At 39.1% G+C, this 14164-nt stretch overlaps 1 protein-coding gene across 1 annotated transcript in view; it reads right to left on the reverse strand.

Annotated features, from left to right (window-relative positions):
- Nucleotides 1-14164, reverse strand: part of LOC118340968 (gastrula zinc finger protein 5-1-like) — a 41585-nt gene that overhangs the window by 3981 nt on the left and 23440 nt on the right. The window contains exons 4-5 of the mRNA XM_035679135.1: nt 1751-1893; nt 1250-1359 (exon numbers count right to left, since the gene is read on the reverse strand). Coding sequence (XP_035535028.1) covers nt 1250-1359; nt 1751-1893 — 253 coding nt within the window. The remainder of the gene's footprint in view (nt 1-1249; nt 1360-1750; nt 1894-14164) is intronic.

Genomic DNA, 14164 nt, shown 5'->3' on the forward strand with positions numbered 1-14164 from the left:
AGGGTGCCAATGTGGTCATGATATTTATGGCTGATTGATGTATATTAGATAGATAGATAGATAGATAGATAGATAGATAGATAGATAGATAGATAGTCAGTCTTAAGTACACTAAACTGGTTGTTGTTTTTCTTTAGTAACCTTATTCATTAAATTTTAAAAAGAAAACCAGGCTTCTATACTTGAAATAGAAGTAAAGTTTCGTTGTAACTGCACTGCAGCTGGATGAAAGGTGCATCTTTGCGTTGAAAATAATTAAATGTCTAAAATTTAAACTGAAATGCAGTAAAAAGTCAGATATTTGCTTTCTTTCATTTAACAATAATGTATAAGATAGTAGTAGTTTGGGAGGCCTTTTACATATCTGATTTATTAAGAATTAACAAAGGAAGAACTAGAGCAGTACCATAACTGAAGAGAACACCGAAAACATTCGCAGCATGCAGTATTTTCCAAGGACAAATTAAAAGAGTAATTTTGGATGTTACTCCTTTTATTGACCAATGTTTTTATGGCATCCCTTTTCAGTGATCATAGATTCTGCCTCTGAAGTGTCATTTTATTCTCTCTCACTTCACCTCTGTGTTGTGTCTGTGTGTTGTTGTGGGGAACCCAGGCGGTAGTGAAACTGATGCTTGTAAAGAGAGAATAACTAATATAGACACATCCATTGCTTGAGAAAAAGGGTAAATGGCTTCACCCTCACCTCATATCTCTCCCCCTTGGCTTCTGCATTCACAGAAAACTGTATGTTTTTCTACTGGGTAGATACTGAGTGTCAGTATTTTGGAAATTCAAGAAAATCAACTAATACTATTTGCAGTTTGGCTTGTTTTGATGCTATTTTGAGGAATTTCAGAAACATTAGGTTGGTCAGTAATGTGTGTCTAATATACTTAAACACATGGCTCAAACTTTCTGAATTATGCTTTTCATACAAAAGATATTTCAAACATACTCATGTATACACAGTATATATGCTTCAGCAACAGGGAAAAACATGATCCATAATGATGCAATGAGAGCTCTTCACGACGCACCTGTCAGATATGTGATTGCAGAAGTCATAGTTACAGACAGCATTGTCTCTTTTAGACACAAACAGAGAGGAATCACAGATAACACTGTGCAAACGAGCCGGTCCCTTCAAAACCTCTCTCCTCCATCCACTAGCAGCTGTCCATCATTGTGACTGGCAGCTCAGAGGAGGGCTCTGACGGGCAGATGAGAGCAAGAAGCCGATCTCTGCCTCAGAGGCAACAGCGGCAGTCCTGTGTTCTCCTGCCCACCTCCCACCACCTCCTCCTGCTCTCCTGCCCGCCTCCCACCGCCTCCTGCAGGCCCTCCTCCCTCCTCTGCCTGCAGCCAATAAAAAGTGGACATCATCTCATGGAGGAGATGTACTGTTTACAGGGACCAGAGTGCTCTGTCTGTCTGACTAGTTGGCTATTGTTAAAACATCAAGGCAGGACAAGAAAGTGCAACATACATAAACTTGTCACCAAGAGCAACAGCTGCATTTAAGAGTGTCACTCTGTAGAGCTCTGAGAAACTTCACTAAACATTCTTGCACGAAGAGACTTCGTGCCGCTGCTGTGCCTCCTTCTCCAGGCTCACTTTGCTTACCACGTCTACCTTTAAATTCTTCTTTTTTACCTGCATCATGCCCTCCAGGTCTGACCTCTATCTCCAGGACCACCTTCAGCCTCTTTTTTTATGGACCTGTGCCTCTCTCCACAGGACACCTTACCTCGCTCCCCAGGCTCACCTTGTTCTGCAGGCCCGCCTCGTTCACCAAGCCCACCTCCTTCTCCAGGCTCCCCGTAGCCACTTGACTTTCAGCTGCCTCTGCAGGCCCAGCCTTCACTCCATAGGCCCTCGCTAGTCTCCAGGCTCCTCATGCCCACAGCTAGAGTCTCTTTGATGTTGCCCTCCTGGCAGACAACATAGAGGTTGGTGGATGGATTGGTGTGTGTGTGTGTGTGTAGAGCAAACACACTTGTGTACACACACACAAACACTAAAAAGAAAAAAATCACACGTGCACAGCAGCTTGTGTGTGTGTGTGAGAACCATACTGGAATACACTCTTTTCTTGTTCACACACACAAACATAGAAAAAAGGCAAACATGAAAAAGACTGAGTGATGAGCGGCTGACAGCAGCTCGACTGGCTCAGCACGGTCTGGCCACAGTGGGCGGGGCTTCTTCTGCAGATTGACACATGTCACCACCAATAAGACTCCAGTCCTTCAGCAGTCAAACCACACCAGGCTGGCTCGCAGCCCCTGGGAAGATACCACTGACAAAAAATTAATTATAATTGAGAGGTTTTCAATAGAACATTCATAAACAGAATGGAACTGGCACAAATTACTTGAAAACCGCACAAACGTAAAATAAAAAAAGTAAGTAGATTCAAGTAAAATCCAGATCTCTAATGAAATGTTTCCACTACTGATAATATATGTATTGAAAAAAAGGGTTATAATGAATTGTTACATTTTATGTCGAGGGTTTTGCATAAACACTAGTTACTGAGGAAGCAAGTGTATAATTTTCAGGGATACAAAATAAGATAAGAACTTTATTTGTTGCAAGTAGTAGGAAAGAGTGCAAATATAAAATAAGTAAAGGTGCAAGTATAGAAATATCAATAAATTATCTATAATGCTGAAACATTGCTGTGTTTTACATTATGCTTTTCAGCATAGAGCAAAATCAACAACAATCCTCAAAACCAGAATCTTAGTGATGCCTGGTTTAATCAGAGCACAATATACTGGAATATCCATGATATTTATTTCAAGTTAACATGCAAGTTAAACTTTATCACCCCCAAAAAATATATTAATTTGGTTGGGAGTGCAGAAGCTACACAAACACAATATAATAACACAAAACAAACAACAAAAACAAGGACATTTCTCATCGTACATTTTACTGCCAGTCTGCAATGATTCAAATTTGTAAAGTCAAACCTGTGGCATAGATATTTTGTTAAAGCTGAAAAATTCCTTGATAATATGGACCCTGAACCCAGCTCCTTAGCCAACTACTGTATTACCTGTGAGGGAAATCCAAACATGCCACACCACGTTGGTGTCTGAGGTATTATCCAGTTTCCTTTTATACAGCCCATTGATCAATCATATGACGCACAGATTCAGAGTATATACAAAAATAACATCATAATCATCTTTGAAATACCATATTCACTTTGGGTGGATACAATTTAGAAGAGAAATATAAGTGACCTTAAGTGCAAAAAATTTGATATTGCAACCAATATATACAACAAAAATACAACCTGTTTTCTTAACCCATCAGTGGGTGGGTAAAATATGCAGTAGTGGAATCTCTACAGGAGTCCCACTCTGGACCTTCAAAACAAAAGAATTCATAAAACATTTAACATTTAAACATTGAATGTGAATGTTGAAACCATCAGTCTAAATAGCTTCTCTATGTCAATTACATGTCACTTTTCCACCCACGTAGATGTTAAATTGTCTTGTTATGTAAGTACACTGGTGGTTTCAGTGAATTTCATGAGCAAATGTTTCAAGAATACAGACTGAGGTCAGAAGGTCATTTTATTCCTTACACTTAATTCATTCCACTGGACTGACGGTTTCTAACCCGCCAAAGAACCTGTTAAAAACTTTGTGGAGCAGTTCTCCAGTGGTCAAGTTTCTCTGAGCTAATCTTTTGTACTTCAATAAAAAAAAGAATTTGCATTGCAAATGATCCCTGATGAACTGACCGTTATCAGTGGAGAGCTATAATGGCGGTGCGTTTGCTGGCCTCATTTGAACACTCTGGAGGCGATCTTAGGTCTCAGCTCAACACCCTTTGACATTCAGTGATGACACCTGATGTGCTCTCTATATGAATTAAAGCCAAAGTCAGAACAATTAGGTGTCAGTATTCCTCTAGAGTCTTGCGAGAGACACATCAGCTCTTAAAAGGAACATTTTGCTCCAGTTATTGCTCTTCAAGGGGATTATGCTTTTTATAGAAATATAGGAATTCACTTACTTCTCCCTCAAGGGGTACTACTTAAATGACATTTTTGTCAAGCAGATTATGACAAACTTTAGACTTCTTATTAAATATTACATGTCACAGCCCATCAACCTTGATGTTGAGAGCAACATTAGAAGCTCTGTAATGATCAAATGTGGTTTTGATTTGAAATGAGACAACAATGAGACGCCGTCAGAGGAGGATTCACATGCTTTAGCTCGCAGTTGTTGCTGGATGTACGGCCTATGGCTCGCAGGCTGCTGCTAGCGCTCTGCCAGGCAGATGAGAGCCGGGTTAATGTTGGGATTTGTTCCCTAAAGCTCCGACACAGAGGAAATACTGATCAGCTCTGCCGTCAGCCTCAAGACCTGCTAATCGCTAATCAGCACTTACACAGCCTCTGTCTGACTCACACACACACACACACACACAACACACACACACAACACACACATACATACAGGTTGAGTAGTGACACAATTCACGCCTAAGTATTATGTTGTGTGTAAAGCTGAAATATACAACAGTATGTCATGAACTTTTAAATGTTTCACTTTTTCTGCATAAAGGAAAATCAACAACAATCCTCAAAACCAGAATCTTACTGATACCTGGTTTCATCCAACCGTGAACTGTATATCAAGTTCACATGCAAGTTAAACTTTATTATCCAAAAAATGGATATTTACTTAGTTTAGAGTAATTCAGGTTTCATTCAGGTCAGACTACAAACTGCTTCTTTTTACCTACAAAACTCTTCATGGGGTAGCGCCGCTTTACTTGGCAGAACTCCTCACACCTTAGATGCCCTTACTTAGATCACAGGATGCAGACTTTTTCATTAATCTAAAGCTTAATAAGCAATCGGCTGGTGGCAGAACATTTTCTTCCACTGTTATTCTTTACACCGCTCGAACAGAGAGGTAAAGACTGCTTTTTTTTTAAACTTCTGCTGCAAATGCGACCCCGCTCTGGTTTTTATCCTCATTTGCAGTCTTTTCCACAATCAAGCAAAATATATTGATATAAGTTTGACTTTATTTATTATCTCTCATCTCTGAAATTCTCTTCTTTCTTTTATTCGTAAAGTGCACTGAGACGCTGTGAATTTACAATCAAAATCAACTTAGTACCTACTTGCTTGCTTAGTCAAAAGATGCACTTGAATTGATAACCATCATCTTTTTGGTTGTTTTTATTAATTTATTTTAGCCTTTATTTAAATATTGCATTATTGCAATTTTCCCAGTCATCATATTTGATTTACCTGTTTTTAGGTATTTTGCACAAAACTTAAAGATGTAGTGTGACTAATAACTAACACAGATCATTTTACCCCTATTCAAATCATTTAAATGTAACATTTTTACTACACATTCTGTCATTTTATTGCCGCAGAACTTCCAAACCAGCCCACAGAAATTTCCCTGGATCCAAAGGATAATATGAGGAAATCAAAGTGTATTTATGTATATTAATTCGGAATTTAAAGTGTAAAATGTCTAATTTTGAGCAGAGGTCTTTTCAGTGACTATATAATAATCCGAACTGCATCACATCCATTACAGCCGAGGTGGAGCACATCTGATTTGTAATAAAAAGGACAACATCCAGCCTCAGCATCAGTCTGTCCACCCGGCAGTTTCCTGTGATTAATTCAACAACTCAATCACATCCAATATTCACAGCTGATTTCACTCTCCTTAGCTCCCCTCGAAACCACGATGATCAAGAACCCACCTCAGCTATCTTAACCTCCTCAACCACGCGCAGGTACTTCCTGTCTGTCCCACCCCCCACCCCCACCAACCCCCCCTCCTCCATTCCTCAGAATTGGGGACCAGTATTAATGGCAGAGGTCAATAGTGGATATAGATTCTTAGGTGGCCGCCTTACTTCACAGGAATCTATTGGATTCTGGTATTAAGAAGTCAGTGATACCGGCACAGGCCGGACTCACCTGCAAGGATCAAATTACGCCGGGTTCAAACATGCCGGCGTTCACAGGGAGAACACATCTTATTAATTAATAATAAGAAACTTCTAGAAACTCTTGTCTGAAGGGAAAAACCTCCAAGCTCTTGTGGGTGGAGAGACAGGAGAATTTTCTAACTATACCTGCCGAGATGAGAAAGAGACGACAGGGGGGAAAAAGAGAGAAGACCGACCAACCATTCGTAAAATCACCTATAATAAATGACAATATTAAATGAGTTACTGTTTGATAGTGGAATTGATCATTTACAAAAAGTTGTGTGTGTGACTGTGTTGTGTGTGTCGGGAGGAGACAGATGGATAAGGAAGATGGTTAAAAGACTCATTAGATCAAGAACACGAGTGTGTGTAGGCGTGTGAGTGTGTGTGTGCGCACATGTGTGTTTAACTCATTAAGGGAGTCTATTTGAGTTTTCCTTTGTTGTCAGATTTGATGATTTGGGGGAAATTTCCAGCCTTGGATTCAAAGCATTCTTGTTCAGCGTTCCAAGCCTGCGGCGTCAGGGAACGAAACACTCGGCATTTATATTTAATGATATCAATTTATCAACAGGAACAATCTCAGGATGTTGGCTCAGATTTGATTCCATGTTCCCCTGTTTTTACCTGAGGGACACATGCACACGTTTTCTCATCGCCGTGCCATTACCATACTCCTCTCTTTCTCTCACATCTGTGCACTGATAATAACCAACAACTTCCTGACAGTGCAGTTCAAGCTGTGCCTACACTTACTCACAGTACCGCAGAAGCACTGAGACGGCGGCGCTGGAGAGATGGCGAGGTTTCACATGCTACATGCAAACCTTACAAGATGAAACCAAAAAAATAAATAAACGTAGGCAAGTTAGAAAAATGATGAATGGAATCCTACATGAGTAAAGTTATAACATTACAGGCAAAATTATGACTCACAACTTTATTACATAAATCCACATGTAAACCACTGCAAATTACACTGAATGAGAAAGTATTTTAAGAGAGAAAAGGTGTCATTTTTATGTCCTGAACACTATTGCATTGTAATTAATGTCCCATTCAGGTTGGAAAACTCATTTCCAAAGGAGATCTGGCCAAGACAGCTCCATAAAAAGTGACAGGGAAAACTATTCAATTAGTGAATGAATAAAACAATAATAAAAATGTATAAAAGTAAACTATGAACATAACTAACAAATTAGTAATTTGACATTGAATTTACTATAGACGATTTACAATTGTTGATTTCTGACGGCAATATCAGATTCTTAAATTTGATAAATAAATCATAAATTCCTTTGGAAGACTGTTCCAAGTTTCTGTCACGCATGACAGACATAACGTGACGAAAATGACGAAACAGACAAGAGAGGGAGGCTCGACCTTTTTCAAGTTTCAGTTAGATTTGCACAGAAACAACTGGTAGAAATGTCCTTCAGAGAAACCAAGAGAGGGAGACTTTTGACTTTTATACTTTGAGTACATTTCAGAGCCTGGACTTTTCACTTTTACTTAAGTAAAGAAGCTGAATCAGTACTTCTGCCAGTCTTTTTTTTAAGTATCTGTACTTCTACTGGAGTAAAGAAAATGTGTACTTTTGCAACCTCTGAACAGCACTTGAAAAAATGAGTACTAAATGTTTTTATTTGGCTGTGTCATTAACTCATTAACTAAAGTCGTATTTTGATCTCTGACACTGCAATATCCTATTAGTATAAAATGGTTTAGTGTGTTGATTTCTTGTACACTAACTGTAACACTGCTTACTTTAGGATTAGCATACAATTAAATACAGCAAGGTGAAATATGTTTGCAGAAATATGATGGAAGTTTGCCCAGAATGACTTTACATATAATAGCTTAATATTCACATACGAAAAATTGTCACTCAAAGAACTTAAAGATCAATTCCATAATTTTGACATGCCCATTTTGCCCATTGCTAATAAAAAAGAGGAGATAAAAATAAAGATTTTCTAAAACTAAAGATATAAAAAGGACCTAAACCAAGGTTGGTTTTTAGTTTGAACGAAGTTTCATTCTGAAAGAAGTAGTTTTGAATAGTCCAGTGTGTCAGTGTTTTCTGACTGATCTGACTCGACACTCTGAATCAGAAATCTAATTAAAGTCCTTATCTGACGAAACTCGAAGTCAAAGCAATGCTGTATTAATCACTGAGTATCTGGACCTCCTCCTCTTTATCTTCCTCCTTCTCCTCCTACTGCTTTAATGTGCTGATATGTGTTGGTTTGAGGACTTCTAGAAGTTGTGTGTGAGTGTGTGTGTGTGTGTGCATATAAAAGCGCCTCCATCCTCGAAACCAACTGAACTCACACTAGCTCAAAGTAACAAGGTTCAAGAGTGCACGGTTCAACTGGAGAGGCTGAAAGTGTGTGTGAGAGGGAGACGCTTAAGAGGTAGATATTACATGACTGTGTAAGTGTGTGTGTGTGTGTGTATCTGTGTGTAGGGATGTGTGTGTGTGTGTGTGTGTGGATAGAAAGTCCAGTGTGCAGGCCACTACAGTGAACTCTGGGGAAGGCAGAGAGAATCCTAAGTCAGTCTGTAGAGAGCGAGGGCTTTCCCTTTCAACTAGAGCTCCCCTAGACTCTGCACAAACACACACACACACACACACACACACACACAGACAAAAACACGCTGAGACACAGTCTTGTACGTAGATCCATGCACAGACAAGCAAAAACACACACATACTGACAGAAGCACAAAAACACACATACACACATGGGGGACATAAGGATGTGGATGTCCACATGCACACACAGAAAAAACTTACACACAGGATATCACTACACATTCTTACACACACACACACAGAGAGGCATGTACGCACACACTCACACACACACACACACACACACACACTCTCTCTCTCTCTTTTTTAGTGTCTCTCAGTAGTTCCTCAGTGTTTCATCTGACAGCTTATTCCCAGTGTGGCTCCACTCTGTATTCACCCTGGATCCCCTCAGCACAGACACCCTGTGAACACACACTCCCAGGTGGAGAGCAGGGGAAGGTGACCTCGGTCCACACACACACTTATACACACACACACACACACACACACATAAACACACTTTGACATGATATTCTCAACCCGACGAAAACATTTTTTTTTAAATTCAAATTACAAAATTATTTTCTGCAGTGAAATTTTGACTGGATTAGATTCAGCATATTTTTATCTGACATGTCTGCAGTGACGACAAGCTGTCTCCAACGTGAGGTTTTCAGGTGACATATTCACTTATTTGGTTTGGTTACAGCACAAGGGGAAATCAGAAGGGCTGAGTTTGCCTGTTAGTGAAACTGGTAGAAAAACTGCACCTTGATCATGTCTTTTTTTTCTCCTTAAAACCCTTCTACTGTATAACTTCTAAAATATAAAGATAAAGATTTTGGCAGCCAAAAAATGTGAGAAAAAAAGATCTAATAAAAACTGGAAATACAAATAGAAATTATACATTACATAATAATAATTCCGTATTTCTGTATCCATGTATTTTATTAAGTCACAACATGTCTTTGTTTTGTACGGTTAATTACAATGAAAAAAAATTATCACAAAAAAATCCCACAACAAACAATTTCTCTATAAAATTTCTAGATACAAACAAAAAAAAAAAAACAAGTATGTAAAGCAAGCTTTAATAGATTTACCCTCTGCTAAGTATCTTAAGAAATGATAACAAAAATCATAAGGTAACAGGATTAGTGTTCTGAAATATAGTATATAATATGAATCAGTGAAAAACATGATAGAAAACATGACAGCAGCATAAACGTTCACATAAAAGAACAAACAACAAATTTAAAACAAAACAGTAAAATGTTAACAGCATAAAAAAATTCACATAAATGAAACAAGTAACAGACTTAAACAAGAAATTCCATCAAACAATGAGATAGCAGTATAGTAACAGGGCATGTTCAGTGGTTAAATAGTCCTTAATCCTGTGTTTGTCATCTTCTATGATTATAAAATGACCTTGTTTAAGACTCTGTAGCTCACACCAACTTTAAGAGCACCTTCACCAAAGACAAATACGGGTTTCAAGAATTATGTACATAATCATATCTATGATCAATATTTTTATATTAACAAACGATCAAATAATAAAGTCTTTTAATAATAATTTAGCATCTTTCAGTTCATTGTTTTGGTTTTATTGTTTTGGTTCAGTCTTAATGCTAAGCCAAAGATAATGTTTCCCTTTCAGAATAAAGTTTGTGTTGTTAACATTGTGAAATAGTTGTAGTTTTATAAGGTTTAGACACAAAAAGTACTTGACTAGTAAAAGGTTGTACGTTACGAGGCTGATGTAGCTTCAGTATATGAATAAAACATAATTTAGAGTACCTGATGAAATTGAAATTACTTAATTTTGGTTTCGACCTCTTGAGTTAAAATCCAATGTTTGTTTGTGTTTTAAACCCACCACCTCTGTATACTGACTTTCTAACTTTCTAACTGACTTTATAATCAGTCATTTTGAAGCGGAGGGCAACTGACAAAGCTGCAGTATTTTGCGACTTTGGATTGAAACCAGGTTGCCAAATGAATGCTAATGTCAATCCATGTCTGCTCAATTTTCTAAATAAGTAACTGTTATTTAAGCCATCAGAAGTTGGTCCTGATCCTTTTTGAGAACCATCCTGTACTTAAATGCAGAGGGTTTAACTGACCTGCGAGTGCCACTGAGCACAGTTTGGTTTATCTGTCCACCATGTGGTTCATCATACTGCACTATTTTACATTTAGAGTAATCCATGTGTCAAAAATAAATTACTTTATCAACAACTGCTTCACGATCACTAGAATAACATGTCCTTTTATCATTGATTACAGTGAGTGAAGGCAGTCGAATGTCTCAGGAACTGTGTCAAAATATAGGCTGCTACAGTCTTTGCATCATTTCTTACTTACAGACTTACAGTAACCCAGTAAAAGAGTGAAATATCCTCTACAGCAGACTGAATAAAATGTCATACAAACACCAGTTTCAACAATTCATTCAGAGGTTCCTCACTATCAGTGTTAACCTTTCTGGTATGTCTCATATTCACAGTGATACTAAACCAAAACCAAACCAAACCTTAACTTTCTCTCTTCTGCTCCTTCTCCTCCCCCCTCTCTCTCTCTCTCCTTAGGTTTCCCCTGCAGCACTTTGGGAAGAAACCCAGCGTCAGGCAAACCGCCTGCATCCCCCGAGAGTGGGTGACATCCACAACCTGTGTGTCTGTGTGTGTATATACAGTACATGTGTACACGCACGCACATGTATGACTGTGTGTGTGGATGTGTGTGTGGATTTTGGGGCAAGAGATAGACAGAGCAGACAGAGCAGACAGACAGAACAGACAGACAGACAGACAGAGAGGAGAGAGAGAGAGAGACAGAGAGAGAGAGAGAGAGGGATGTGGCTAGCCCTAAACCATCAGCCTAGCGGCACTACAGTAATAACCACAGGACTCAGTCACTACCACAGGCAATGTGTGTGTGTATATCAGTGTGTGTGTGTACATAGTGCAAGTCTGTATATGTGTCTATCTGTGCACGTGGTCACGAGTGTTTTGATCTATTTGTGTGCACGCCTGTGTGTGCACTTCTGTCCTTGCTTTCTATATTTTCTATCATTTCTATCATTTCTACCAAATGTTCTACGTGTGTGCTCCTGTGCATATAGTGTATTGTGTCTGTATGTTTGTGTGTGCATGTATGTACAGCTTGCTTCCAGCTGTTTGTGTGTGTGTGTGTGTGTGTGTGTGGTACGTATCTCATTTAGAGGCCCGTAGTCCAATCACGGCTCAGTTCTTCCGCCCTGCGTCTGTCAATCCAACCTCGACAGCGATTGGTCGAAAGGTCCACAGACATCGCACAAGGTCACACAGACAGAATTCGAATCAGAATCAGAATGACTTTTAATTGGGTCAGGTACACCAGAATCAGACCAGAGCAGACAGACAGACCAGACCAGAGCCCAGACAGGTAGGTAGATGGATAGATGGATAGATGGATAGATAGATCTGCATACAAAATAATTTGCTACTAATTATATGCAGAGAATGTGAATGATATCATTTTCAGAAAAGAGGGATGGTAAAATAAGCCTTCTCTCTATTGCCTCTCTCTCTCTCTCTCTGGTTGCTGCAGGGTTGATTGGAGGTTTTGTCACGCCTGCTTTGACAGGCCGGGCAGAGCTCAGGTCCCAACGGTTTGGCAATTATCCTCTAACCCAGCAGCCTACTACTGCACAAATGCACTCACACACACACACACACATACATGGCCTGCATGTCAATACGTCAGCGATGGGGAGACAGGCTGTCTGTGTTTTCCATCTCCTTCTCTTTCGCCCTCTCCACATCTGTCTCTCTCTCTCTCTCTCTCTCTCTCTCATTAGCCGGGTGCGTTTTAGAGGGAAGGAAGGTGTGAAACTCCGGAGACTCTTAATATTCCCCTCTAATATACAGTCCATCTTAAGCCATCCAGGGCCTGAACTCACACACACTTGCACACATGTGCACACACACACACTCCGTAATCCTGGGAGATCAGAAGGGCTCCTCTTCCTCTTGCTAAGTAGCGTTGGACCCGTCTACAGACTCGCTGACAGTCTCTCCAGCTTAGCAAATGTACAGCAGCTTGTCAAGCACAGGAAGTAGCTTAGGCTCTGGAATTAACTTAAACATGGACTTTAGAAACACGGAGAAAGCTGCAGCATCCAACCTTATGTTAAACCTGCAATGCAATTTGTAACTTTATTTCAAATTGTAACAAATCAATAGGATATACTGTAGTCCACAGGACCAGGATAAAAAGTAGAAGACAAAATCTGAACTGCATCATATTTGGAGAAAACGTTTTCAGGACTGAAGTAATGTAATTACCAGTGGAGGATGATCCTTAACAGAAGACTTAAATCTGGAGTTTGGGACTTTTATATATAAATGTTACATTCACACAATGCTGATTATCACCACCAGATAAATCTCTCTGTATTTCATTTTAAACAGAGTTTTCAAATCTGGGGTCTTTGGCATCTTGCCCGTGCTGAAGCATCAGTATTGATGCATTTTATATCAAAACCAAAAAGGCCAAATGTACTCACAAGTGGAAGAGTTCTAGTCCATCCTGAGAGTGATCGATCAGCTCGCCAACCCCTGGCAACAAGCCAAAAAGTCTGTATTTCATAGTTCACTCATTCTACAGAATCAGATTATTCTGCAAATCCATCCTCTAATTACTCTGTGGATGCACCATCAAACCACTCGGCTCCCAGTCCAGCCATTCCCCAGAGCTGACAGCAGAGCACTGGCCAGACTACAGGAGGTAACTCCGGAGTTGTCAGAGAATCACTAAGCTACACACAAGATTCTTGCATTGGATTTATTTTCACTAGCCAATTGTTATATGCCTCAAATTTTTGTTTTCTTCCTTGGATGAAAAGGAGTTTTTTTCAGATAAGGTCTCATTCATTGTTAACTGAACTGTGGATTTTGTATTGAGCACTGACTGTAAAATACACTGTAGTGGACAAATTCTTCAGTTTTTTGAGTAATTGCCCTCACTGTCAGAGAGGAAGACAAAAATTCTGCACCGCAGCTTTAAAAGGGAATTCTGTTTTCAGACAACCTTTCTTTTCAAGGTTTAAAACTATTATTCTGTCTATGTTATGATAACTTTGTAGTTGTTAAGGTAATTGCCGAGATAAGGAGGTTATCATGATTCCAGTCCTCAGTAATTAACTCGGTGAGAACAAAATGATCACTAGCTATTGAAATGATGGCTATGAAAGTTATAATAAACCCTAATTCCTCCTTTAAACACAAGTTATAAGCCAGTTATTCAACAAACAGTAAGTATTTTTATATTATTGAAGGCAAATAATTTCTATCAACACCAAACTGTAGCAATTTTACAATGCATGCCAGCATCTTTAGTAGACCTGGCTAAAAAAAACACAAACAAAATCAATAGGCTACATAATATGCAAGAAGGACAAGTGCTCATTGCATGCATTTATTTATTTAAAAAAAGAGTGAAACATTCTCTAACATTCAGCTTTTCTGAAATCTGTTTTTACTGTTGTGCGGACAAAATATGTAGTTGCATGACTAGTTGTAGCCCTAACTC

The sequence above is a fragment of the Morone saxatilis genome, unplaced genomic scaffold, assembly GCF_004916995.1.
Source record: "Morone saxatilis isolate NCDOM2014 unplaced genomic scaffold, NCSU_SB_2.0 Contig7, whole genome shotgun sequence".
NCBI lineage: Eukaryota > Metazoa > Chordata > Actinopteri > Moronidae > Morone > Morone saxatilis.